We start from the raw sequence: 27,315 nt of genomic DNA, 5'->3' as shown, positions 1-27,315 counted from the left end.
ACCAAGGCTTCTAAAAAGTATTGTTTGTAATAATGGGAATATTTAAAACAAAACATTAATGTTAATATTACATGAACAACAACAACTATGATAAGAGTTAATCTCTTACAAAGTACACACTTTTGATCATTTTCACTTGTATAATAATTGCACAGTTCTTTCGAAATGATATTCACCTTATTAGAACCACTATGACTGTTTTGCACTGCACTGCACTCACTCTGAGCTTGCACAAATCTTCAAACTGCCTATCACACGATACTGATCCGATTATTTGCACCACTCAGCCGAAGCGCCCACTCGGCCAACTCGCGCCCGAAGCTATTCTTACCTCCGCTGTTTCTCCGATGCGACTGAGGGAGTCTCATGTCTCCTCCCTGTTAGTCACTGGAGACTGCATCCCCACACTAGCGCGCTTAGCACTTCCTCTCCCTCTTCTTCAGCTCTTTTCTTTTCTCAGCTTTTGCTCAGTGTGAGAGCATCTGCGCTCCCCCTTCTCCATTCCCCCTCATTCATCACACTCCCCAAAATATTGCTCTGATGAATATCTGATGCATCTAGTCAGCTCCAGTTGTATTTATTTCAATGCATCTAGAAGAATTCGAACTTGAAAAATATTATCCTCCTGTTTCAAACGATATGATCATCAAATAATATGTTTACAATGTAATCTTGTTTATAACGCAATAGTTTAAAACTATTGAAGCTCATCCTTGAATTTTCTAATTATTTTTATTATCTTGGAAATATAAAATAATTGGAAAAGTTTTAGGATAGTATTTATGATTCTTTCTCTTTAATTTTAAAAGCCATTGAAATGTAGAGTAATATTATCATATTCCGGTACCCTAAAATGTTGAAGTATTTCAACTGATTTGATGGAAATAAACCGTCCAACTGAATAACATTAAAAGACTAGACAGCAATATTATTTTGGTATTGCAAACCTTATGCATTTGGGAATTGAAAACTGAGAATATCTATCCTTCATAGCCCATAGCCTATTTTTTTATAATGTTATCATTGTTTCTCTTTTCCTCCAACCAAACATAAAACTAAAATTTAAATCCCAAGAGGATAAATTAAATCAAGATTGGGATAATATTAATGAGGATAAGGATTCAATCAAATTTATTTTGATTAATTAGGATATGTGATTATTTTTATTAGCTTGCTATTTGATAATTTAATTTACAATATATTATAATTATTGATAATTGAGAAAACCCAGTTTTCGTGTTTCATGATTTGTTTTGAGAGCTTTTATAATCATTTTTGAGGAATTATGAATTTCAGCATTCAATATTTGAATTTACAGAACACTCAGTTCATGGACGTCATTCCACAGTGAAAGTTAGTAAGGGAGGTAGCAAAATTGTTTCGGAATCACAAAGCAGAATCATTACCAAAAGTGAATCCACTGACAAATCATCATTAAAAATGACTGAAGGATCTAATCGTGATGAAGAACCAAATGATATTATTGAGGAATTCCTTCCATTGGGTGATGAGAGCCTTCCTTGGAGGCAACCCAGAGAGAGGACCTCTAGAGCACCGTGGAGGAAAGGCGGTGAGGGGAGGGGTAGATCATTGGATCAAAGAGGTAGAGCTCCATGGAAGTCAACTAAGCCTCGTCATAGATCTCTTGACAATCAAACACCAGACACTGATCAACTTCAGTCTGATCAACGTTCTGATATCAAACCATGGACACAGGAGAAGGTGCAACTAAAAAAATCAGTAACTGAGAAGAAAAAGATAGAGAAAGAGAAACTGGAGACTGTACAACTAAAAGCAGTCAAAAAGTCACAGAAGAATTCAGATTTTGCTACAGACGAAGAAATATCAGATCAACCTGGAATTCAAAGCCGAAGAGACTCAGTTCCTTGGTCAAGGGATCAAGTTCAATTGAAGAAGGTCAAAGAAATTAGAGAAGATGGATTGGAACAGCAGAACGTAATCACGAGAAAGAAATCAAATAATGACATGAAAATCCACTCCAGTGGAACAGGAGAAACAAGTTTGGAGAATCTTACTGTTCGTGAAGATTCAACCTCTCTGAAAAGAGAAGAGAATCAAACGAGTATTCTAAAGAGAGCTGATAATCGATATCATGGAACCACTGAAGAGGTGGAAAAGAAGAAGAAAATAAATGACCTAGAGTTCAAGAAAAAGACACTGGAAGAGAAAATAAAAACAATAAAATCAAAAGAGAAACATCATCAAGCTCACCTAATAAGAAAACTACAGAAAGAATATGATGATATAACAAGGGAATTATCGAAAGAGGAAAGATTGGAAACAATAGTAGCAAGTGAAGATTCTACCTTGATGCAAATAGAGATTAGAGAGACATTAGAAGAGGCTTCCAGTAAACAACAAACATCAGAGAAAGTAGAAGAAGTACAACAACGCCAAGCAGGTGTACCATGGCATAGAGGCAAAAAGAAGCCGAAGGATATTGTTCCAGAAGAGAAACCTATTGAACAATCAGTTCCCCAGAAGGTCGAGGAAGATCAGGTTTACGACAAACCTATTGAAGAAACATCTGCACCATGGCAAAGAGGCAAGAAGAAGCCGAAGGAAGTTGTACCAGAAGAAAAAACTAGTGAACAAACTGTTACTCAGAAGGTTGAGGAGGACAAGATTAAAGACAAACCAGTTCAAGAAGCAACTGCACCATGGCAGAGAGGCAAAAAGAAGCCAAAAGATATTGTACCAGGAGAAAAACCAACTGAGCAACCAGTTCCTGAGAAAGTTGAGAAAGATAAGGTGGTAGACAAAACTATTGAGGAGGCATCTGCACCTTGGCAAAGAGGCAAGAAAAAGCCAAAGGATTTAGTACCAGAAGAGAACCCACTGAACAACCTGGAATTCAAAGCCGAAGAGACTCAGTTCCTTGGTCAAGGGATCAAGTTCAATTGAAGAAGGTCAAAGAAATTAGAGAAGATGGATTGGAACAGCAGAACGTAATCACGAGAAAGAAATCAAATAATGACATGAAAATCCACTCCAGTGGAACAGGAGAAACAAGTTTGGAGAATCTTACTGTTCGTGAAGATTCAACCTCTCTGAAAAGAGAAGAGAATCAAACGAGTATTCTAAAGAGAGCTGATAATCGATATCATGGAACCACTGAAGAGGTGGAAAAGAAGAAGAAAATAAATGACCTAGAGTTCAAGAAAAAGACACTGGAAGAGAAAATAAAAACAATAAAATCAAAAGAGAAACATCATCAAGCTCACCTAATAAGAAAACTACAGAAAGAATATGATGATATAACAAGGGAATTATCGAAAGAGGAAAGATTGGAAACAATAGTAGCAAGTGAAGATTCTACCTTGATGCAAATAGAGAGTAGAGAGACATTAGAAGAGGCTTCCAGTAAACAACAAACATCAGAGAAAGTAGAAGAAGTACAACAACGCCAAGCAGGTGTACCATGGCATAGAGGCAAAAAGAAGCCGAAGGATATTGTTCCAGAAGAGAAACCTATTGAACAATCAGTTCCCCAGAAGGTCGAGGAAGATCAGGTTTACGACAAACCTATTGAAGAAACATCTGCACCATGGCAAAGAGGCAAGAAGAAGCCGAAGGAAGTTGTACCAGAAGAAAAAACTAGTGAACAAACTGTTACTCACAAGGTTGAGGTGGACAAGATTAAAGACAAACCAGTTCAAGAAGCAACTGCACCATGGCAGAGAGGCAAAAAGAAGCCGAAGAATGTTGTACCAGAAGAGAAACCAACTGAACAACCTGTCCCTCAGAAGGTTGAGGAAGATAAGCTTGAAGACAAACCAGTTGAAGAGACATCTGCACCTTGGCAAAGAGGCAAGAAAAAGCCAAAGGATTTAGTACCAGAAGAGAAACCCACTGAACAACCTGTTCCTCAGAAGGTTGAGGAAGATAAGCTTGAAGACAAACCGGTTGAAGAGACATCTGCACCTTGGCAAAAAGGCAAGAAGAAGCCCAAGGATTTAGTACCAGAAGAGAAACCCACTGACCAACCTGTTCCTCAGAAGGTTGAGGAAGATAAGCTTGAAGACAAACCTGTTGAAGAGACATTTGTACCTTGGCAAAGAGGTAAGAAGAAGCCAAAGGATGTAGTACCAGAAGAGAAACCCACTGAACAACCTGTTCCTCAAAAGGTTGAGGAAGATAAGTTTGAAGACAAACCTGTTGAAGAGACATCTGCACCTTGGCAAAGAGGCAAGAAGAAGCCAAAGGATGTAGTACCAGAAAAGAAACCCACTGAACAACCTGTTCCTCAGAAGGTTGAGGAAGATAAGCTTGAAGACATACCTGTTGAAGAGACATCTGCACCTTGGCAAAGAGGCAAGAAGAAGCCAAAGGATGTGGTACCAGAAGAAAAACCCACTGAACAACCTGTTCCTCAGAAGGTTGAGGAAGATAAGTTTGAAGACAAACCTGTTGAAGAGACATCTGCACCTTGGCAAAGAGGCAAGAAGAAGCCAAACGATGTAGTACCAGTAGAGAAACCTACTGAACAACCTCTTCCTCAGAAGGTTGAAGAAGACAAACCAGTTCAAGAAGCAACTGCACCTTGGCAAAGAGGCAAAAAGAAGTCAAAGGATTCAGTACCAGAAGAGAAACTCACTGAACAACCTGTTCCTCAGAAGGTTGAGGAAGATAAGCCTGAAGACAAACCTGTTAAAGAGACATCTGCACCTTGGCAAAGAGGCAAGAAGAAGCCAAAGGATGTAGTACCAGAAAAGAAACCCACTGAACAACCTGTTCCTCAGAAGGTTGAGGAAGATAAGCTTAAAGACAAACCTGTTGAAGAGACATCTGTACCTTGGCAAAGAGGTAAGAAGAAGCCAAAGGATGTAGTACCAGAAGAGAAATCCACTGAACAACCTACTCTCCAGAAGGTTGAGGAAGATAAGCTTGAAGACAAACCTGTTGAAGAGACATCTGTACCTTGGCAAAGAGGCAAGAAGAAGCCAAAGGATTCAGTACCAGAAGAGAAATCCACTGAACAACCTGTTCCTCAGAAAGTTGAGGAAGATAAGCTTGAAGACAAACCGGTTGAAGAGACATCTGCACCTTGGCAAAGAGGCAAGAAGAAGCCCAAGGAGTTAGTACCAGAAGAGAAACCCACTGAACAACCTGTTCCTCAGAAGGTTGAGGAAGATAAGCTTGAAGACAAACCTGTTGAAGAGACATCTTCACCTTGGCAAAGAGGCAAGAAGAAGCCAAAGGATGTAGTACCAGTAGAGAAACCCACTGAACAACCTCTTCCTCAGAAGGTTGAAGAAGACAAGATTGAAGACAAACCAGTTCAAGAAGCAACTGCACCTTTGCAAAGAGGCAAAAAGAAGCCAAAGGATTTAGTACCAGAAGAGAAACCCACTGAACAACCTGTCCCTCAGAAGGTTGAGGAAGATAAGCTTGAAGACAAACCTGTTGAAGAGACATCTGTACCTTGGCAAAGAGGCAAGAAGAAGCCAAAGGATTTAGTACCAGAAGAGAAACCCACTGAACAACCTGTTCCTCAGAAGGTTGAGGAAGATAAGCTTGAAGACAAACCTGTTGAAGAGACATCTGCACCTAGGCAGAGAGGCAAAAAGAAGCCAAAGGATGTAGTTCCAGAAGAGAAACCCACTGAACATTCTGTTCCTCAGAAGGTTGAGGAAGATAAGCTTGAAGACAAACCAGTTCAAGAAGCAACTGCACCTTTGCAAAGAGGCAAAAAGAAGCCAAAGGATTTAGTACCAGAAGAGAAACCCACTGAACAACCTGTCCCTCAGAAGGTTGAGGAAGATAAGCTTGAAGACAAACCTGTTGAAGAGACATCTGTACCTTGGCAAAGAGGCAAGAAGAAGCCAAAGGATTTAGTACCAGAAGAGAAACCCACTGAACAACCTGTTCCTCAGAAGGTTGAGGAAGATAAGCTTGAAGACAAACCTGTTGAAGAGACATCTGCACCTAGGCAGAGAGGCAAAAAGAAGCCAAAGGATGTAGTTCCAGAAGAGAAACCCACTGAACATTCTGTTCCTCAGAAGGTTGAGGAAGATAAGCTTGAAGACATACCTGTTGAAGAGACATCTGCACCTTGGCAAAGAGGCAAGAAGAAGCCAAAGGATGTAGTACCAGAAGAGAAATCCACTGAACAACCTTCTCCCCAGAAGGTTGAGGAAGATAAGCTTGAAGACAAACCTGTTGAAGAGACATCAGCACCTTGGCAAAGAGGCAAGAAGAAGCCAAAGGATTTAGTACCAGTAGAGAAACCAACTGAACAACCTGTCCCTCAGAAGGTTGAGGAAGATGAGGTTGGAGACTTACCTGTTGATAAGGCATCTGCACCTTGGCAAAGAGGCAAGAAGAAGCCAAAGGATGTGGTACCAGAAGAGAAACCCACTGAACAACCGGTTCCTCAGAAGGTTGAGGAAGATAAGCTTGATGACAAACCTGTTGAAGAGACATCTGCACCTTGGCAAAGAGGCAAGAAGAAGCCAAAGGATTTAGTACCAGAAGAGAACCCACTGAACAACCGTTCCTCAGAAGGTTGAGAAGATAAGCTTGAAGACAAACTGTTGAAGAGACATCTGTACCTTGGCAAAGAGGCAGAAGAAGCCAAAGGATTAGTACCAGAAGAGAAACCCACTGAACAACCTGTTCCTCAGAAGGTTGAGGAAGATAAGCTTGAAGACAAACCGATTGACAAGACATTTGTTCCATGGCAAAGAGGCAAGAAGAAGTCAAAAGATGTCGTACTAGGAGAAAAATTACCTGAACAACCTGTTCCTCAGGATGCTATGGATGAAGAGGTGGAAGATAATTCAGTTCAAGAAGCGACTGCACCATGGCAGAGAGGCAAGAGGAAGCCACAACCAATTTCTCATATTGTTGAGGAGGAAAAGTTTGAGGATAAACCAATTGTAGAAGCATCTGCTCCTTGGCAGAGAGGTAAGAAGAAGCCAAAGGAAGTTGCCTCAGACATCCAATCTTTCGAGAATGAGCCTATAATCAAAATAGTTCTTTCCAAGAAGAAAGATGTTGATACAATACAGAATGATCAGTCAGTTACAGCACTTAGTGTCACAGAACTTGATGCCTCTGACTCTAATATGATTCTTGACAAGAATGATGTTACCAATACAAAAGTAAAACATGTCAGTTTTCCTGATGATGATACACTCCAGGAGATTCTAGAAATAGTTGATAAAAGTAAAATTGATGCTCCAAGCTCTAAAGAACCCAGAGGGAAGAAAGTAAAGAGTATCATGAAAAGTACAAAATTAGACAATTTTGAACAAGATACAGATCAAGCAGATGTTCAACCAGTTTCTCCAAAGCATCCTGCCAGACCAGTTGATGTTACTGATATTTCAGAAACCATAAAGAATAAACTGTCAGACAAGCCAGAACTTCCCTGGAGAAAAGCCAAAAAACCTAGCAAGCAAGATGAAGCATTGGAGAGTGATAAGTGTCTCCCCCATGCAACTCAGTCAGAAACAATTACTAAGGGAGAGCCCAAAGACATACAAGAAGATTCACCAATAGGAAAAGATGATAGTATACCAGAAGATAAACTCCAAAGTGGTGAGAAGAAAAAGGTGAACAGGAAGAAACCTAAGGATAAAACAGACTCATCAACACCTCAGGAATCTGAGATAAAAGAGGATGAGACTCTCTCTGATCTCAAACAAGAGTTGGAACCTCTCAGACAAGTTATTGAGAGGAAAGAAATGAAACCTAGTAAAGTAAATGTGATTCCAGTGTCTGAGCTCCCCCAATTTGCAAAAATTAAACTGAAGAAAGCACCAAAACAACCTAAAAAAGAAATTGAGTCAGTCTCACTCCCAAAAGTTCTACTCAAAAGTAGAATTACAAGAGTGGAATATCCACCTAAAGAACTTAAACCCATATTCTCAACCCTTGAACCAGTCTATGTTGATAATGGTGTTCTGTCACGGAACTATGAAGAGGCAGCAAAAGTGAAGAAGACTAAACCAAGAAGAGTTAAGATGCCACCAAAACCGGTTCATGAACTAGAGAAGTATGAGCCATTTGTTGATGATGAGAAGCCAAAGGAAGAAGCTCCAAGTGATGATAAACATTATCAACGTAAACCCAAGGAAGAGCAAACACCAGAAGAGACGAAACCAAAGTTGGTGATTGGGAAGGGTAAATTACCTGAAAAGGATGAAGGTCCTGAGGAAGTTAAATTGAAGCCAATTACAAAGAAGAAAAATGATGAAAAAGAAGAAGAAACTAAACCAAAGAAAATGAAGCCTGGTAAAGAACTCCCTAGTCAACCATCCGATGACATTCCATTTGAGTTGAAACCTTTTGATAGAATAGACACTGGTGATAGACCAGATATTGAATCAAAAGATCAGTCTGATATCATTGTTCCAACTGATGAGTCGAATGATAAGAAGCCAAGACGGGTTAAAAAACCTGAATCAAGTCCTGAAGCAGATAGTGATGAGAAGAAAATTGTCCCTGGAAAGGGTAAAGATAAACCTAAGGATGAAGACAAGGATATCAATCTCAAGAAGAAGCAAGGAGAGCCAAGTCCTGATACCAAAGAACCAATAAGTTTGAGACCGTGGAAAAAAGAAAAGCCAGACAAAGATAATGATGTGGGAGAACCTAGTGTAGGGAAACCTGAACCATTCCCTAGAGAAGATGAGGAAGAATCAATAGCTCCCAAAACCTGCGATCATCCACCAGATAAAGAGAAAAAGAAGAAAAAGATCAAGAAACCAAAAGATAAGCAATCAAATGAAGAGACTCCAGGAGATTCGAATGAATCTCCTGAACTCCCTATTGAGATTCCAGTGGTGGAATCCTCCCAAGAATTGATAACAAATGAGAAGGGAGATAAACCTCAAGACTCAATACCATCAGAAAAGCCAACGCCAAGTGATAACACAGTGGCTGAAGATTATCAGCCTCCTAAGAATGAAGATGATCAAAGACCTGAAAAGAAGAAGATAAAAAGAATGAAACCTAAGGATAAACCAGATTTATCAACACCTCAGGAATCTGAGATAAAAGAGGATGAGACTCTCTCTGCTCTCAAACAAGAGTTGGAACCTCTCAGACAAGTTATTGAGAGGAAAGAAATGAAACCTAGTAAAGTAAATGTAATTCCAGTGTCTGAGCTCCCCCAATTTGCAAAAATTAAACTGAAGAAAGCACCAAAACAACCTAAAAAAGAAATTGAGTCAGTCTCACTCCCAAAAGTTCTACTCAAAAGTAGAATTACAAGAGTGGAATATCCACCTAAAGAACTTAAACCCATATTCTCAACCCTTGAACCAGTCTATGTTGATAATGGTGTTCTGTCACGGAACTATGAAGAGGCAGCAAAAGTGAAGAAGACTAAACCAAGAAGAGTTAAGATGCCACCAAAACCGGTTCATGAACTAGAGAAGTATGAGCCATTTGTTGATGATGAGAGGCCAAAGGAAGAAGCTCCAAGTGATGATAAACATTATCAACGTAAACCCAAGGAAGAGCAAACACCAGAAGAGACGAAACCAAAGTTGGTGATTGGGAAGGGTAAATTACCTGAAAAGGATGAAGGTCCCGAGGAAGTTAAATTGAAGCCAATTACAAAGAAGAAAATGATGAAAAAGAAGAAGAAACTAAACCAAAGAAAATGAAGCCTGGTAAAGAACTCCCTAGTCAACCATCCGATGACATTCCATTTGAGTTGAAACCATTTGATAAAATAGACACTGGTGATAGACCAGATATTGAATCGAAAGATCAGCCTGATATCATTGTTCCAACTGATGAGTCAAATGATGAGAAGCCAAGACGGGCTAAAAAACCTAAATCAAGTCCTGAAGCAGATAGTGATGAGAAGAAAATTGTCCCTGGAAAGGGTAAAGATAAACCTAAGGATGAAGACAAGGATATCAATCTCAAGAAGAAGCAAGGAGAGCCAAGTCCTGATACCAAAGAACCAATAAGTTTGAGACCGTGGAAAAAAGAAAAGCCAGACAAAGATAATGATGTGGGAGAACCTAGTGTAGGGAAACCTGAACCATTCCCTAGAGAAGATGAGGAAGAATCAATAGCCCCTGAAACTTTTGATCTTCTGCCTGACAAGAAGAAGAAGAAGAAATCCAAAACACCAAAAGATAAGCCCGAAGAACTAGTTATGGAACCAAGTATTGATTCTCCAGTCTCTCTTTCTCCTGATGTCCAACCTGTCACTGAAGTGGAATCATCTGACTCAACTCCACAATTGAAGAAAAAGAAAATGGTTCGTGTTTCTAAATCACGGTCAATTCCTGATGAAGACGTTCCTCTAGAGACCAAAGATGATCTAGTACCTACTCTCATCAAAGAGGAGAAGTCACCATCTGAAATACAAGTTGAACCGGTACTATCTAAGAAGAAAGTAGTTCTGAAAAAGAAAGAAACATCTGAAAATATCGAAATCATAGCTGAAAAAGAGAAGCCCCATGAAGATGATGGTATTGAATGGAAAAAGGAAACAAAAATTGATATAAAGTCTAAGAGTTTGAAACAGAACAGAGTTGATGTTCTCACTGAAGATTTTGACAGACCAATTGGAGATTTGGAAATAATATCACAAAAGCGCTCAACTGATGAAACGTTAAAAAGGTCTGATATTGTTAGGACGATGAAAGAATTTGAGAATGCCATACCTCCCTGGTTCACAGAGAAAATTCAACCACTTTGTATTGAAGAAGGTAAACCTGTTGAATTCACTTGCAAAGTAGAAGGAGTGCCTTTCCCACATATCATTTGGTTCAAAAATAACAAAGAAATTGTTGCTAGTGAACGAGTATCAATGCTTTTGACAGAAAATATTGCTACCTTGACTATAACTGAAGCTGTTCATGAAGATATTGCCATGTATTCATGTACTGCATCAAATCCTGCTGGAAAAGCGACGTGTACTGCAAACCTCATAGTAATAGGTATCAATTTCTAGTCTAGAGTGATTTTTTGCTATTTTGCTGATACCAATGTGTGAGGCTTTGCTGCAAACATAAATCTGTGTGTCTACATTTGAACAATTTATTGCCTTTATCTTTGATGAATTGTCTTTGATCTATTTGTTTTGAATTGCTTGATATGTTGCGTCTTTCTATTGAATTATCATCTCATTATCTTAACTTCCGTCAATGTTGTTATAACAAAATGTTTTGTTACTCCAATAACAATTCTGTTTTCTGTGTTCTCAGTAACCTATTTAGTGAATTATATAATGTTATGTAGAGTACAGTTTTTACTTAGAAAGTATTATTTGAATTGTTTTTTATTAATTCAAATCAAAATTAAATCTATGAATCGCGCAATATCATTAATCTGTTTTTAAAAGCTAATTTCGTAATCTTGAAATAATTGCTTTTTCATTTTTAATTAATTATTGGAATAATTTTACCCATTTCCAATTATTTACAACACCAACCATTCTCATTGATGGTTACCTCCATTAAAATAATTAAGACACTTTTTTGTTTTAGACTTTTTTGCAAGTTTACTAGACTCCATGAACTACGGTACCTACCCCATTAGGAAGAATTCAATTTTAATAAACCTTCTCACAATCGTTAACAATTTTTTGTGCTCTTTATTAAATCGGTTTTCACTTAATCGGTTTTTGTAGATCAGGTTTCATACTAACCTCTCTCATCAACACATTGCACTTTTTGCATGCTCTAATTTTGTGATCCAGCTCTGTATGAGCTCCCTGTAAATGTTGTCTTCACAAACTGAAATTCAACAATAATTTTCAATGAGTGAGATCACAATCCTAATGTTTAATCTTACTTTCAACGTGAAAATGCATATCTCAATCAATTGATAACTTTCTTATTACACAATATTCAAGTGCATCTATCGAACAAGTATATTCTGTTAGAGTTTTCGTTGTCAGTAATATTAGGTACTGTTCTGAATTGTAGGGATCTATCAATTTTTCCTACAAGTGTTTTAATGTAACATGTAAAAAAATGTATGAAATTCTCTGCAACATTATTAGACAATTTAGTACAGTATTTTAGAAGTAATGATTTTATAATACACAAAGTTTCTATCTTTGAGGGAGCTGATAAATTGATAAATATATGTACAACTACTTATATTACGGTACATAGATATACTTCTTATTTCTTATCATTCCTTTCTTAGAGCTTTTAAAAACATAGAATATTTTTCTTGCAGACAAAAAAGAATCAGGAGAAGCACCCAAGTTTACCAAACCACTGAAGCCTTTAGTAGCTGAGAAGAATTCACCTGCAGCATTGGAGTGTGTTGTGACAGGAAAGCCTACGCCAGAAATAAAATGGCTGCGAGCTGATGAGGAACTTATTTCAGATGAGCTTCACTCTTTAGAATTCATTGCGGAGACTGGAGTCTGTAAGTTGACGATTGTAAGCACAACTGCCATCGACGAAGCCACCTACTCCGTGTCAGCAGTCAACAAGTTTGGCAGAGCAGAATGCAGAGCTAATATCGTCATTAGTGAGTAACCCATGTCAAAAACCATTTTTTTCGCTTCACTCTTTTACTTTCTGATGTTTTATCAATGCTTCATAATCGCCAGTTGACCACCAGTACCTTCAAGTATCTGTTTCATGGCATAAAGGCGTGGTTGAGTGGACATAACTGTCCAAACTTCGCCACGTCTACAGATAAAAAGTCATTCTATTCTATTATATTCTATTTTATAAACCTAATTGGACATGCTACGAGATAATTCCTCAATTAGAGTACCACTGACTATTTTATATTTTTATAAATAGTTGAATTGCTTTGATAAAAGATCACAGAATTACATGTATGTCATTATGTAAAAGCTCTTGCTCTTCAATTCTCTAAGAAAATCACGATTGTACAAGTTTATATAATCATGATAAATAGCTCTAGTACTATATAATCATTATCGTTCTTGTTTTTCTAATAAATGGAGATTATCACGATTTTCATCTTTGCTTCAACTTTGAGTTAATCGCATTCTTCATATGCTAAAGGCGACTTAATAAAAAATTGCTAGCTCATATTGGTAGAGATAAAAAATATAAATTTTATTCAAGATTAGAATGCTTACCATCCGTACAGCCGTACTATTGAATGTCAAATATAGTCACGATTATTGAGAGTAAATTCCAAATACATCCCTCACTATTCTCTCATAAAAATGATATTGATCAATTGAAACTGATGTCCAATTACAGGCGAAATACCAGTATTGACTCAACCAATTATTGAAGAGGCCCCAAAAATAATAAAGCCTTTGGAAGCTGTTTCTGTGGAAGAAGGACAAGATGTTTTGCTCACTGTTGAATTTACTGGCATTCCAAAGCCAGAAGTCAGGTGGTATAGAAACGGCAAGGAGATAATTCAGACAGAAGATATGGAAATAACTGAGACTAAAACCACCCTCACGTTGAAGAAAGTAACTCGCAAGGTCGTCGGCAAGTACGAGGTTCGAGCTATGAATACTGTTGGTGAAGCTAGAACTTCTGGATCTCTTAAAATTATAGGTAAGAATATTACTCATATCTATGTTTACTTTGTTATTTAGGGCTACTTTTATTTACAATAAAAATTTAAAATCATGATACTCTTTCAATATTCATTTATTTTTGGATACAATTACAAATCATATGAATATGATCGAGAAAGAACAACAGGCTTGGCCCAAAACTATTCTATTCGCAAATTTTGATAATGAATAACATGTCCGAAAAAATTGGTTATATCCTTTGAAAGTTTGAGTTCAATTTTTGTCCAAAAATATAATTATATGTGCTAGAAATTTTGAATTTAGAAGGATTAAAACATCAAAATTCATTACAACAAAACATGTTCAGAACTCTATATAGTAATTTCCGAATAATACTTGATAGGAAGTGCAGTGAATTCACAATCTTGAAATGAGTCTAAAGAGTTCGAAACATGTTGAATTGGAAAATTAATGTTGAAAGATTTTCCATTTTTATTGTATGCACATCACAAAATCGACAACTTGAACGTTGTTATTGGCAATTCTTTCAAAATTCATTATTTTTATTGAACTCACAAGTAAAAACGTCTTCCCTAATTCAGAATTATCACACCTCAGTGATCATACTAGCAAAATATTCTGTAAGATCAATCATTACTAGATATGAAAAATGATATCAAATTAATTTCATTCATATCAAGACTTGATAAATATCGAATACGTTTACGAGAAATTCATTATAAAACACATCACAGCTTGATCTGTTCCTGAAAGGAGTCGGTATTTACTACTATATCTTTACGAAGAATTCTGAGGTATTTAAAATCAACAAATCAACAATATGTTAATATAACAGTATTTAAATATTTATGAATTATTTTCTATATCTTTCCAATTGATTTATTTAAAGCATGTATTCATTTTTCGACTTACAGATAGAGAACAAAAAGAAGAAATGGAAGGTGCAAAAGGTCCTCGTTTCATACAACCACTTGTTCCAAAAATTGTCACCGAAGGGGAAGTGTGTTTAATGGAGGTGTCTGTAGAATCATACCCTACATGTTCATTCCAGTGGTATCAACATAATGTAGCTATTAAGGTGAGTATCGGCTAGACCAATTACTAGAATATAGAATACTAGAATCTAGAAATTACTGTTTATTAAATCGAAAGTAAAATATTTTTTATAGTCCAGTAAAACTGTCAAGTATTTTCGTCAGTTGGCCCTACATTTAATGTAAGTTTTAAAATAAAGGGATAAACTTCCTAGTACGTATATCTTTACTAGAAATATACTACTTTGACTTTTGATCAATAACTTCATACACTATCATTTGGAAACCTCTCCCACATTAATTGGACACTTATTAACCTGCGTAGAGGTGGTAGCTTCACTACACAATTATTGCAATCATTTCGTGCAACGAGCATAGTGGTGTATCATTATACTGGTGTTTTCTCAAGTTTTGTTTGTTTTCAGGAAGTACCTATATTTTTCATTTCATTGTCTTGTCACGTCTTCCTCTAACTATAAACTTTCCACTATGTTTTATTTTGTATCAAAATGTGGTAGAAGAACAGTTTTGGAGTGCGCCTGTTGTTCTCTCCCAATTATAATAATAGATGAATGAAATAGTTTTTCAACAATGAACTCATTTGGCAGACAAGTGCCGAAGTGCGTATCATGACGGATGCGAACCGGTCAGTGCTGATGTTGCCGCTGACTCTGACGGACGATGCCGGCGACTACACGGTCCGTGCCGAGAACGTGGTGGGCTCAGTGACGTCAACGGCGACCCTCAGTGTTCTGCCTGAGTGGGAGAAGCCGGCTGAACTGCAGTCTCCTGCTTTCGTTGTTACGCCCGTAACCGCCAAGGTCATGGATGGCCAACCCGCCTTGTTCACATGCAAGGTCAGCAAACATTCTAATCAACTACCGTATTTCTCACCCGCATTTTCTCTCAATAACATAGCCAAAAAAATACTTACTTCATAATAATGTCCAATGTCTCTGTATTATGAAAATCTCAATCATAGAGATAAAATTCTCATTTCAATAGAAATGAATCTTTATGATGAAAATCACATCCAGGTTTATCAATTTGATGGTTAGCATCTTTAGACTAAATGAAATGTTTCTCACCCGAATTTAAATAATGAATCACCCAGGAATAAGATTATCTCAATAATATCGTAGGATGATGGAAATCACGCCCAGAAGAGTTTATTGATTTTGAAACTTTAAAATTACAAAATATATTCAAGATAGAATGATAAAAAACATCTAGGGAATATAAACTACATACAAACCTCACAACTTCCATTCGGAAGGGTAACCATATGAAGAGCTGACTCCTCTAAATATCATTTATGAGCTAATAAATCACCTCCCGGTGTTTTGGAACTCACCTAGAGCTGTTGATACACTCATCTTTCATCAATTATTTTCATTTTAATACTAAAATTAAATACAATGATTCATGTATGCTCCCCCCAAAATGTCCAAGCAAGTGAGGACAGTAGTGTGCCATCCATTAGAACTCACCATTCATGGCGGTCAATAATAGTCCGCCTACTTTCTAGGTGTGTAGGGTTGTAGGGTCCCTGCATTTAGGGTGAGAGCCATCTCTGGCTGTGACTACTGTGTCCGTCTGCAGGGATCTTGAGCAAAAATGGATAACGTCCATTCCGGGAACGTCATTTAAGTGGTCACATTCACTCATTAATAATTTACTCGTTTATTTTTATTGAACACAGTCTACGATAAAATATTCATTTGCGTTTAAAGTGAGTAAACCTCAAGCATATCGCAAATCGATCAGTAGCAAAGCAGTCTTATCATTTTTAACTCAACTATTCAAAATAATGCAGAATAGTTCTCAAGTTGATTATTAGCTATCTGGTTGTTTTCAATGGTGATTCTAATTAGATTCAACTGTAGTGTATGTGTGATTACACAGAATGATGTAATTGCATTTGGCAATCTCCCTGTTGGAAAATGAAATGAAGTTGTTCCCTGATTTATTGTTGTGATAAGATTGACATGTTTATATATCACTTTCTTAGTAGTGAGTGAATTGGCAATTCAACATAATTATTAAATTCAGCATGTTTCATCTCCCTCTCGCAGCTATATTTAATTCTCATTTTTTTTCTTTGAATAAGTCATCATTCTCATGAGCATCATAATTTTTAGAGTCCATTTATAGAATCTTATTTGTGCTTCCATATTTAGGTTAAGAAGAAATTTGAGAGTTAGAACGTTTCCTATCTCTCAAAACATTTTTATTGTCAAGAAAAAAGTAAATTTAACATAATATTGCAGAACATCTTGAAGAAATTACGTTGCAACACTTATCAGAGAGAATCCTGTCTGCTTTATTGATGAAGAATATTCGTCTACAATTTGAATGCTAAGATAGTATACCCAATAATTTGAGAAAAATGTTATAGAGACAAAATCCAGAATTTTAAAAATTCTTGAGGCTGGTAGACTCAGTATAAAATAAGTGAGTAAAATAGGTTATGAATATGAAGAAATTATCGTGTTAGTGTTGGTAATAAAATGTTTTTGGGAGTTCCTCATAATTAATGTTATTGCTTCATGACAGAAAATATAGAATGTATACTATGCACAGAGATATTGTAGTTTCTCCATATTGAGATGGAAGAAAGAGATTTTGCAGTTCCACATAATTTATTAAAGCCAAACTATAGTTTCAATGCACTTGACACATACTCATAAGTTGTCTTCTTGGTTAGTTTAACCAAATGACCACTGATGACAATGCCTTAAGTGCATTGAAATATAGTTTGGCTTTAATAAATTATGTGGAACTACAACATTTCTTCCATTTCACCTTAACAGAAAATATACATAAGCTACGTACATGCTTATGTGCCACGGACATAAGCTTTCCATCAGCTGATGTTATGCGTATTATAGTCGATCTGTATCTTACTGTTTCTGTATAGAAACAGATATAATAAGCTAAACATTAGCTGATGAAAAGCGGAATGCACCGCTACCTCCGTAAACAAAGCCATAGTGCATTCTTGTGACGTCAGCACAGGTAGGGCTCCTGCACCAATAAAAACACTGGCTGATATAGATCAGCTGAATTCAATGAATTTTTATTGGTGTAGGATTCCTACCTGTGCTGACGTCACACGAATGCGCTACGGCTTTGTTTACGGAGGTAGTGAATGCACACGTGTTCCTGGCGCATAAGTCATAAGCACTTTCACTTGCCTAGTAAATCAATAAACCTTCAACTGCAAGCAATGTTTTGTTTTCATTTATTTTGCGATTCAGTTTCTGCAAATGTTATGCCTATTAGAAAAATCGAAAACGATGTGGTCTTCTAGTTTCTGAAATAAATGGAAAATATGAAATTGCAGGTGACAGGCAAGCCAACTCCCAAAGTGCAATGGCTACATAACGGTCAGCCGGTGAATGAAGGCAAGCAAGTGACCACATTCCAAGATTCGGAAGGCACTTGCAAGCTGGCGATCAGCGAGGTATTCCCAGAGGACACGGGTATCTACACGTGTACTGCGACCAATCCTATTGGTGAAGCGGTCTGCTCAGTCTCGCTCGTCGTCGATGGTCAGTTTTATTCTATTAACCCTAATTTCATTACAGAATATTATCATGGAATATGTTTTCCACATAGGATACTTCTCATAGAGTATTGTTAGCATTTCACATGAACCGATAGAATGGTCAACTCCGATCCATAGGCCTATCTTGTCAATACCATAGTCAAGCATTAACGCCCAATACAAAATTACGTTAAATTGTTTGTGAAAAAGACTTGAAGTTTCAAACTACACCCTCGAACTACAATATATCGCTCATTTATTCGCCAGACTACTTATAGTAGCACTTACTGGATAGTCAACTCAATCGACTATGAAATGAAAACATTCTTTTTTGGCGAAATTTGAACTTTTTAGTCCTCCCTACCACTGGCGATTAACTACATATTGATTTTTTCTTCATAGTTTATTGCCTTATCTTTCAATTCGAGTCCAAAAGATAGGCTACCGTACCTTTATACCTACAATTTTGAATTAGTGAACCAAGACTGGAAAGTTTTTTAGTTGCAAAGCATGTCAAAAGTGAATATAAAGTATATTTCGCACCTAGGGCCGAAAATGAGACTTTTCTGGCTCGAAATCGGTTTTCAAGTCCGAGGCCGTAGGCCGAGGACTAGAAAAGATTGAGAGCCGGAAAAACATTTTTGCCCATGGTGAGAACGTAATTTTTCGCCACACAGAAAATAAACAATATATATATGAGAATAATAATTATTCTCATTGTCTATTATAAGCACTTCCGAAAGCAAAAGTGGAAGGTCATAGCTCTAGCAAATCTGAATATCAAGAAATTGTCCAAGTATTTTTATTTTTTATTCTGATTTGTCTAAATAACCTAAAAGATTATGTTCAATTATGTAAGAGGTTGAGTTTATACTTTTTATTCTTCCAAATGACAATAAGATGATATTATTATAAATGTTTTAATTATTGAATGATAAACACAAATAATGAAAAGTTTTTGATCAGCTGGTTTATCACACTTGAAAAAGTTTTTGATCAGCTGGTTTATCACACTTGAAAAAGTTTTTGATCAGCTGTTTTAGCACACTTGAAATTCGGCCAATCTGATGTGATCTGAATGTCAATGGAAGTTTAGGTTAGAAGTTCTATCCTTCTATGAAAATCGAATTATTTGAATAGTTTATAATATACAGGGTGTTTCAGAAGTAGTGTCGAGAATTTCAGGGTATTGTACCTGGATGCTAGGAGACTACAAATGTCATATTTGAAGTGTCCAAAACTCAGCGGTTATCCTTATAGCTGCCATTTTGTTTTTTTCACTTAAAACTTTTTATCTCAAGAACGAAATGTTGTATTGATCTGAAATTTGGCATGAATATTTATGCTATAAAGACTCAACTATAAAAATAAAAAAAAAAATTTTTCGTTGAAATTTTTCAAAATGGCGGCCATTTTAAATTTTTGATGGCGAATATCTCGAAAACCGTCCATTTTACAGAAAATTTACAAGAGACAAAAAAGTTAGCAAATGTTTTCACGATTCCAATGATACCTAATATATTAAGATTGGTCGAAGAATAACAGAGAAATTAATTTTTTTCGTACTGCATGCATGACCACTTTTCACCATTTAAAGATCAATATTAATTTTTTTTATAATTTCATGAAAACCGTTCTTATTACAGAAATATACAAGAATAACTTTCCTCCAAATTTTATTTTACATTGAAAAATATTAATTTCACTCAAATCGGTTCACTGATACTAATGCAGCAATTGCTCAAAATGCCGTCCTTCAACTTGATTACACAGTCTGCACCTTTCAATCATGGACCGTCGAACTGCTATAAAAGCATTTTCATCATCTTGAATGGCACCTGCTGCAGCAACCACTCTTGCCACAAGGTCTTCTTCGTTTTCTACTGGCGTGCTGTAAACAAGGTCTTTCATATGGCCCCAGAAAAAAAAATCTAAAGGGTTGAGGTCAGGTGAACGTGCGGGCCACGGTACTGGTCCACCCCGCCCAATCCACCGCTGACGATAGGTCATGTTCAGAAAGTCCGTAACAACATTTCCGAAATGAGCAGGGGCACCATCATGTTGAAACCAAATATTATATCTGTTTGCACATCTTCCAAAAGTTCTGGTAGTATGTCTCTTAAGAGTGCGGGTCATCTACCGCCATATTGGATTCAATGTCCCATAAGATCAATGTTATCTTTTGGAACGTTTAGCGTCGTTATTTATGGACGGAAATTACGTATTATACATCATTGGAAACAGAATAAAATTCTTCAAAGCATGTATTTGTTACTTTTCTTATTTTAAAACTACTTCCTATAATTAAATCAAGAATAAACTTTTCAGAGTTTAAAATTTTTTTCTAGGTTTTGGAAGGAATATTTGAAATTTGAAAAAACACATGCCTTGCTCAATTAAATTCTTTATCCAATGCAATTTTTTTCAACAAGATCCGATGTAAACTGTCGACGTGAGAGATTCCAAAAGTAATGCATGACTTGTCTGAAAGGACCACTGAGTGTGACGGTTGGTTTGTCGTAGTAGTTCAGCAGACTGCCGTAAGATAGTAGCACGCGCGGTCGCTTGCTCACTCTCATTTTGGAGGGAACTCAAATTTCACATAATGTCAAATCTGAATATTTCTTGTGGGTTATGTTTGGTTGTTCACTCTAGTCTTCTGCTGCGTCTATGAGTGAAGTGATTTACAGTTCCTTACAATAATAGTTGTTCAATTGGAAGAAAATTATAGGAAGTTGAAGCTGTTTTGTTTATCTATTTGTTGAATTACCCATAGTTTGTCTTTGTTGAATCTTTAGTGTTTAAACTTGTTTAGTTTTATTGTTCAGCAGTGTGTTCTTATTTTTTTTGAATTTAAGTGCAGTTTGTAATAATGGGGAACAAAAAACGCCTGCTACGTAAAAAGCCTAAAATAAGGGTAGTGAAAGGTTGCGTGAGTGGAGAAAGCAGAAAGAGGTAGGCATTACGGAAGATGCAAGCAAAAAAGAAATATTGATGATGTTGAGGTAATGAGCTGTGGGGAAGAAGATGATATTATGTTCCAAAATGTACCAAATCTCATGATTGAGAATTCTAAGCCTACATCTCTGTCTGCCGACTTTAAAATTAGTGGTCGCAGAATAGTAGACATTGCTTTCCTGATTGAACAATTTGTCGAATTGAGCGGGCATGCGCCTCAATTCGGCTGTTCATTTGTCAACATGAAATGACTAGTGAAATGAAAAGAGGGTTGAAAAGTGGGCTAACGTTCACTTGCAACATGTGCCATATGGTAAAAACAATATGGAGCTGTTACAAAACGTATAAACGAAGAGAGAAGGACCCGACTAACGGCATCCAACTTTGGGCTGGTGTGCAACCGGAAGCCAGAATCCAACTGTGGTGAAGAAGCTTCTGTATACATCTCTCAACTCGCATTCCATAAACTATGGAAGAGCAAATGAGGGAGATGCTATACGCCAACTTGAGCCATTACTTGGAGTCACAGTCCAGCCTTGCGGTTTTTTATTGATGAGCAAATGCCATTCTTGGGAGCCTCTCCTGACGGCCTCATTGGGAATGATGGCATTGTGGAGGTGAAGTGTCCGTCAAGTGGGGAAGATATCACACCTGATGAAGTTATTGAAAATAAGATTGGCTTGGTTGGTAAAATGTTCAAAAAGAGCAAAAGCAATGAAAGTTACCAAATTAATCAAGTCACTCTTATTTTTATCAAATACAAGGGCAGCTACATATAACAAAAGAAAGTACTGTATTCTTGTCATTGGACACCAAAAGGCCTCAAAACTTTTGAGATTGAACGGGATGATGAGTTTGGAAAGAGAACATGAAAGAAAAACTAGAAACATTTTATATGAAATGTTTACTTCCCGAACTCATCGATCCAAGACAGTGAAGAAGTTTGCCAATTCGTGAACCGGAGTACATTTTGCTGGCTCAAGCGAAAAAAACAAAATGAAGGATTAAATGATGAAAAAATAATGAAAATAAGTAAGTCAGTTTCATTGGTCAACAAACGCGATCTGTATAATCTGCAATAATTTTGTATAATACTACTATATCTGTATATCTATATTTTTAAAAATTTTATCCAGTTACAATTTTATCCTCTATATGCTCAAAAATGATGAAAATGAGTGAGTCAGTTTCATTGGTCAACAAACGCGATCTGTATAATCTGTAATATTTTTGTATAATACTACTATATCTGTATATCTATATTTTTAAAAATTTTATCCTGTTACAATTTTATCCTCTTATATGCTCAAAAATGATGAAAATGAGTGAGTCAGTTTCATTGGTCAACAAACGCGATCTGTATAATCTGTAATATTTTTGTATATACTACTATATCTGTATATCTATATTGCTTGTATTTTGATAACAGTTCAAGATATTTTACCGTCTGCACAAAAATGTTTGGAATCTCTAACATTCTTACATATGAGTTTTTCCTTACGCATGATTTAACAAACTATAACTTCGATTTTTCATTTATTGACCTAAGCGAAGCTGAGGTCTTAGTTTCGACTAATAAATGAATTATTATGATTAGATAGAATAATTAAATTGAATCATCTTATCATAATTATAAAATTGATTTATCAAATTAATTTGATAAATCATTTTTTAAAAATCTTTATTGTATTGGAGTCCAATACTGCAGTTGTAGAAAAAAATTAGTATGTAAAGGTGTAAAGGTTAATTTTGTTTTTCTTTTCGTGTAGTTGAGAAGTTGATATTGTGGTAATTATTCATATTGAATGAAAAAGACTAAGAAATTGTCAAAAAACACATATTTATTGATACTTAAAAAACCGTTTCGGTGATTGCACCATTGTCAATCTCTGATAAACTTTGATAAAGAACGAAACCGGTCTTTCTAAGTATCAATGAATCTGGTTTTTGACAATTTCTTAGCCTTTTCATTTAAAAGGTAAAATTTGTACCTATGTATTTGATAATTATAAAGGTACCTCCTTGATAAGTCCAGTGGCTCTAGCACTTTCAATGGAGAAAATAATAGATGACATGACTAAATCTTCAAAATATTCTGTACTTATTGTACTGGCCCTTTTCATTATAGATTGAAAGTTGTATTTATGAGCGAGGTCTACTGTTCGCAGAACTACTAGTTTTTTAATTACTAATTATGTTCGTCAATGTCGAGACATTTCAAGCAGAAAACATGAAATTTTCGACATGCTGGAAACCTCTTTTGTTTCAAAAGATAAATGGGTGGTGAAAGCGAGAAAGTTTTTCAGAAATAATTGAAATTATTTTTTCAATAGTCAAAAGTAGTCGGAAGATTGTATTTTGGTCTCCAAGGACTTTTAAAGTTCGGAGAGCGGCTGCATGATATGCATTGTGTACCAAATTGTATGCTAAAAGCTGGCAATTTACGAGATATTTGACTGAATTATTTCAAACGTGAGCAGCTGATTGCCTCTAGAAATAAGGCTGTAATGAAACACTGCTTGGATTATTCGAGGCGAGGTTGTCATTTTTACTATTATACAATCATGTGGCTTGCAGTTGCTGAATTTTTCAATCGTTCTGTATTTTTTTGTTGATCCCAGCTATTGATGAACTACTATATAATTATTATTGTTTTTAGAGTACTTTTTCCTTTGTGTAAATTGTGAAATTCGATGATTTTAAAAGTCGTCAAAACAGATGTTCTACAGATGAAATATCTCGACTGTGTTCTTTTTATAAACTGCTCTACCTACCTACCTCATGCACGAGAATGAGGTTACAATGTCAATTTCTCAAAGATGGGGTGGACCCACCATTATTTTCCCAGAAAAAAGACTCATGCCAGTTGATAGAGCTGATAATACAGGGTATGAATTTTAAAAAAATCGGTCAATTCATTTTTGAGAAAATCGTGAAAAACATGTTTCTTTAGTTATTAGCTGCCATTTTTCTCAAGAATATTACGGAACTCCTGCAATTTTACCAGAATGAGACACATGTCAGTTGATAGGGCTTATAAATAGCTATCCATCGTATAAATTTGAAGGAAATTGTCAGAGCCGTTTTCGATTTTTTATTCTGTGCAAACAGACTGCAATGGTGGTGGGGGACGACGAGCTGTCTCAAGGCTGGTTCTGTTGACATTCCAGAACTCTTATCTAAATGACCTGTATAATTTTTTTGTTCTCCCTCGAACACAGATAATGCAGTTCTCGAAAACTAAACAGTATTATTATTATTATTATTATTATTATTATTATTTATTCCATTTAATCAGCTCTTATTGTAACGTTTTCTTATTTGCATAATATAATACTTGTTATATGAACAGTTGAATTGCTTGATTCCAGTGTTGATATAATGTGAAAAAATATCATTATATATCTGTGATAAATATGATTTAATCTCAGTGAAAAGGGGAGAAAGCGTGGGCAATTATAAAATGACAGTGAAAGCACCAAATATATTGACATCTTGCTATTTTACTGCAGTATTTTTTATGTTATTAGTTGATTTTTTTGTTTTGAAATTTGTCAATTTTTTATCAATTCCTATATAGTTTAATCTGAGAGTTGACAGACTGAATTTTAACTTCATATTGGAGTGTTTTTATTATATTATAATTCTATTCAATTTCTACGTAATTGTTCATTCATTTAATCAAAACGTTATTGACTGAAATGGTTGGATACCACTCAAATTAACCTTGTAAATTAAAAGCGAAAAGCAATCTATAAACCTTCAACACATTTCGATAATATTCAGTTTTTGGTAATTGTATTTAACATGTTAATATTCCTATAAACCTACAATGTACTAAAATAAAATACTTATGCAAACTGTGAAATTTCTAGTTATTATGGAAGTGGAATTCACAAGATATACAGTAAATACTAGAAATATCATTACATTTTGAATTTATAATCATGCAATACTTGAATATATCTTCTATGCTTCATCATCTTGTTATACTTGAAAAGTTCAAGCTCACCAAAATTTCCAAGTTCAACTTATAAAATAGAAAATTATTTTTAAAAAACACTCCATTTTAGGGGTGGTTTTTAATGTTAATAAAGTTCTTAACTTTAAGTAGGGGGTAATTTTAGAACAAAACATCAAATACGTTTCTTCATCTCTTTGAACACTTGATGGAAAAAATAATTTTTCGAAGATTCAGATATTTAAAGTTTTAAAAATGGTCAACCCCTAACGATTTCAACCCTCAGCAACCATTGAAAAAATTATAAATTTCATCTATTAACCACTATCTACCATTCAAAAAAAAATTGCCTCAAACTGAGAATTCCGAAAAAACTACCCTATTTTGTTAACCACCCCCTAACCATTAATCATAAAATGAAAAAATCCTCTCAAAGAGTAGAATTGAATGACAAAAAGAATTTTTCTGATATCTAAACAACAAAGGATTTCATTTTTTCACCCCTAAATTTCAACCCCAAAAATGAGAAAAATCGTGAATAGTCAATTCCTCTGTTTCCAGCATCCTGTCTACTACAAAAATTAATAATGAAAAAAATACAAAACACTTGATAGAAAAAAATTTTTTTCGAAGATTCAGATATTTAAAGTTTTAAAAATGGTCAACCCCTAACGATTTCAACCCTCAGCAACCATTGAAAAAAAAATTTCATCTATTAACTACTATCTACCATTCCCAAAAAAATTGCATCAAACAGAGAATTCCGAAAAAACTACCCTTATTTTGTTAACCACCCCCTAACCATTAATCATAAAATGAAAAATCCTGTCAAAGAGTAGAATTGAATGACAAAAAGAATTTTTCTGATATCTAAACAACAAGGATTTCATTTTTTCACCCCTAAAGGTCAACCCCAAAAATGAGAAAAATCGTGAATAGTCCATTCCACTGTTTACAGCATCTTTTCTACTACAAAAATTAATACCTAATAAAAAAATACAAAAATTTTCCAAAACACTACCCCAAGATTTCGCGGTTTACAAAAATAGGGGATGCTTTTCGTTTTTTCATAATGTCAGATGGTTTGGGGTATAATAAAATCTAACTCAAACCCTCAATAATCTTCCCCAATCCCCTTCATCATAATATATCTACTATGGAGCTGGGTATGCTTGGAGTTGTAAATACTGGCCAGCCTGCAAGAAATGTAGAAACTGTTTTGATGAGACAGAGGCTGAAATTTGGCAACACCGCGACAGCTGCTTCAATGTGGCAACATAGGATCTATTTCTAGATACGGCGATGGCTGAATGACCTCGAGTTGACTCTACTGTAGCGCCAGTTAGCGCGTGGTGGAAGGTTGGTGAACCCAGAGTAGCCAGCTAGCGCTAGCGCTAGAGTGGCGGTTGTTTGGTGAACTACCCCGGGCTGGTTTCAGATACAATGACGTCATTTAATGGGCGGCGCTTTTAAAAAAGTAATGTACGTGGGAGAATTCAGACGATTAGGAAGAATGTATGGTCCAATCACGCGATTACCTAAGATACCCGTCCAAACATTCAGCGAAAATCTATGCTGATAACCACGCACTTTGACCTCATGAGGATTGTCTAAGGCCCAGACGTGACTGTTGCGAGAGTTGAAGATTCCTTCTCTTGTAAAGCTGGACTCATCGGTAAATAACACATTTTCTAGAAAATTTGGTTGGATAATGTCTTGCTGAAGAAACCAACGGGCACAGTTTACTCTTGGCTCATAGTCGCGTTCAACCAATGAGTGAACTTTTTGAAAGCGGAAGGGGTGAAGTCTTTCCTTGTTTAGTAACACCACACAGAAGAAGCACTTGAATTGATTTGCTTTGCAACTGCTCTCGTACTCGTTCTAGGATTGAAATCGAATTTCTGCAATACTTCCTCTTCAAAAGCAACATTTCGAACTGCTCGAGGCCTACCAGCAATTACCCTGTTCCGTTCAAATGAACCAACTTCTCTCAGCCGATTGTGAGTTCTTGTGAACACCTTGTCGGAAGGGAGACGGCGGTTTGGAAATGCAGCTGCATACATTCTTCTTGCTTCGGTCGCATTGCCAAGAGCTGCTCCATACATGAAGTGAATATCGGTGTACTCCAGCGAACTAAATTCCATTACAATAATTAAATATTTGTGTAGAAGCAACGTAAGAAAATATTGAAACTGGAAATTTAAGATAGAAATAAGACCTAGGAAACGTGAGACTAAGAAATAGGAAGCACTACATCTGGTTCTTACTTTTAATGAAACAACAATACTTTTACAAGACAAACATTATCATCTGAAAACCATTG

General features: G+C 36.0%; 1 protein-coding gene across 1 annotated transcript in view; it reads left to right on the top strand.

Moving 5' to 3' along the window:
- The window catches only part of LOC111045387 (titin-like), a 309,506-nt gene that overhangs the window by 127,462 nt on the left and 154,729 nt on the right, over positions 1 to 27,315 (top strand). The window contains 9 exon segments of the mRNA XM_039431466.1: positions 1,319 to 2,857; positions 2,860 to 6,516; positions 6,550 to 9,600; positions 9,603 to 10,934; positions 12,184 to 12,483; positions 13,197 to 13,505; positions 14,404 to 14,567; positions 15,132 to 15,380; positions 17,870 to 18,077. Of these exon segments, the coding sequence (XP_039287400.1) occupies positions 1,319 to 2,857; positions 2,860 to 6,516; positions 6,550 to 9,600; positions 9,603 to 10,934; positions 12,184 to 12,483; positions 13,197 to 13,505; positions 14,404 to 14,567; positions 15,132 to 15,380; positions 17,870 to 18,077 (10,809 nt within the window).

This window comes from Nilaparvata lugens, chromosome 6 (genome assembly GCF_014356525.2).
Source record: "Nilaparvata lugens isolate BPH chromosome 6, ASM1435652v1, whole genome shotgun sequence".
Lineage (NCBI taxonomy): Eukaryota > Metazoa > Arthropoda > Insecta > Hemiptera > Delphacidae > Nilaparvata > Nilaparvata lugens.
The sequence above is the reverse complement of the archived record's forward strand: the minus strand, read 5'-3'. Positions and strand labels throughout refer to the sequence as shown.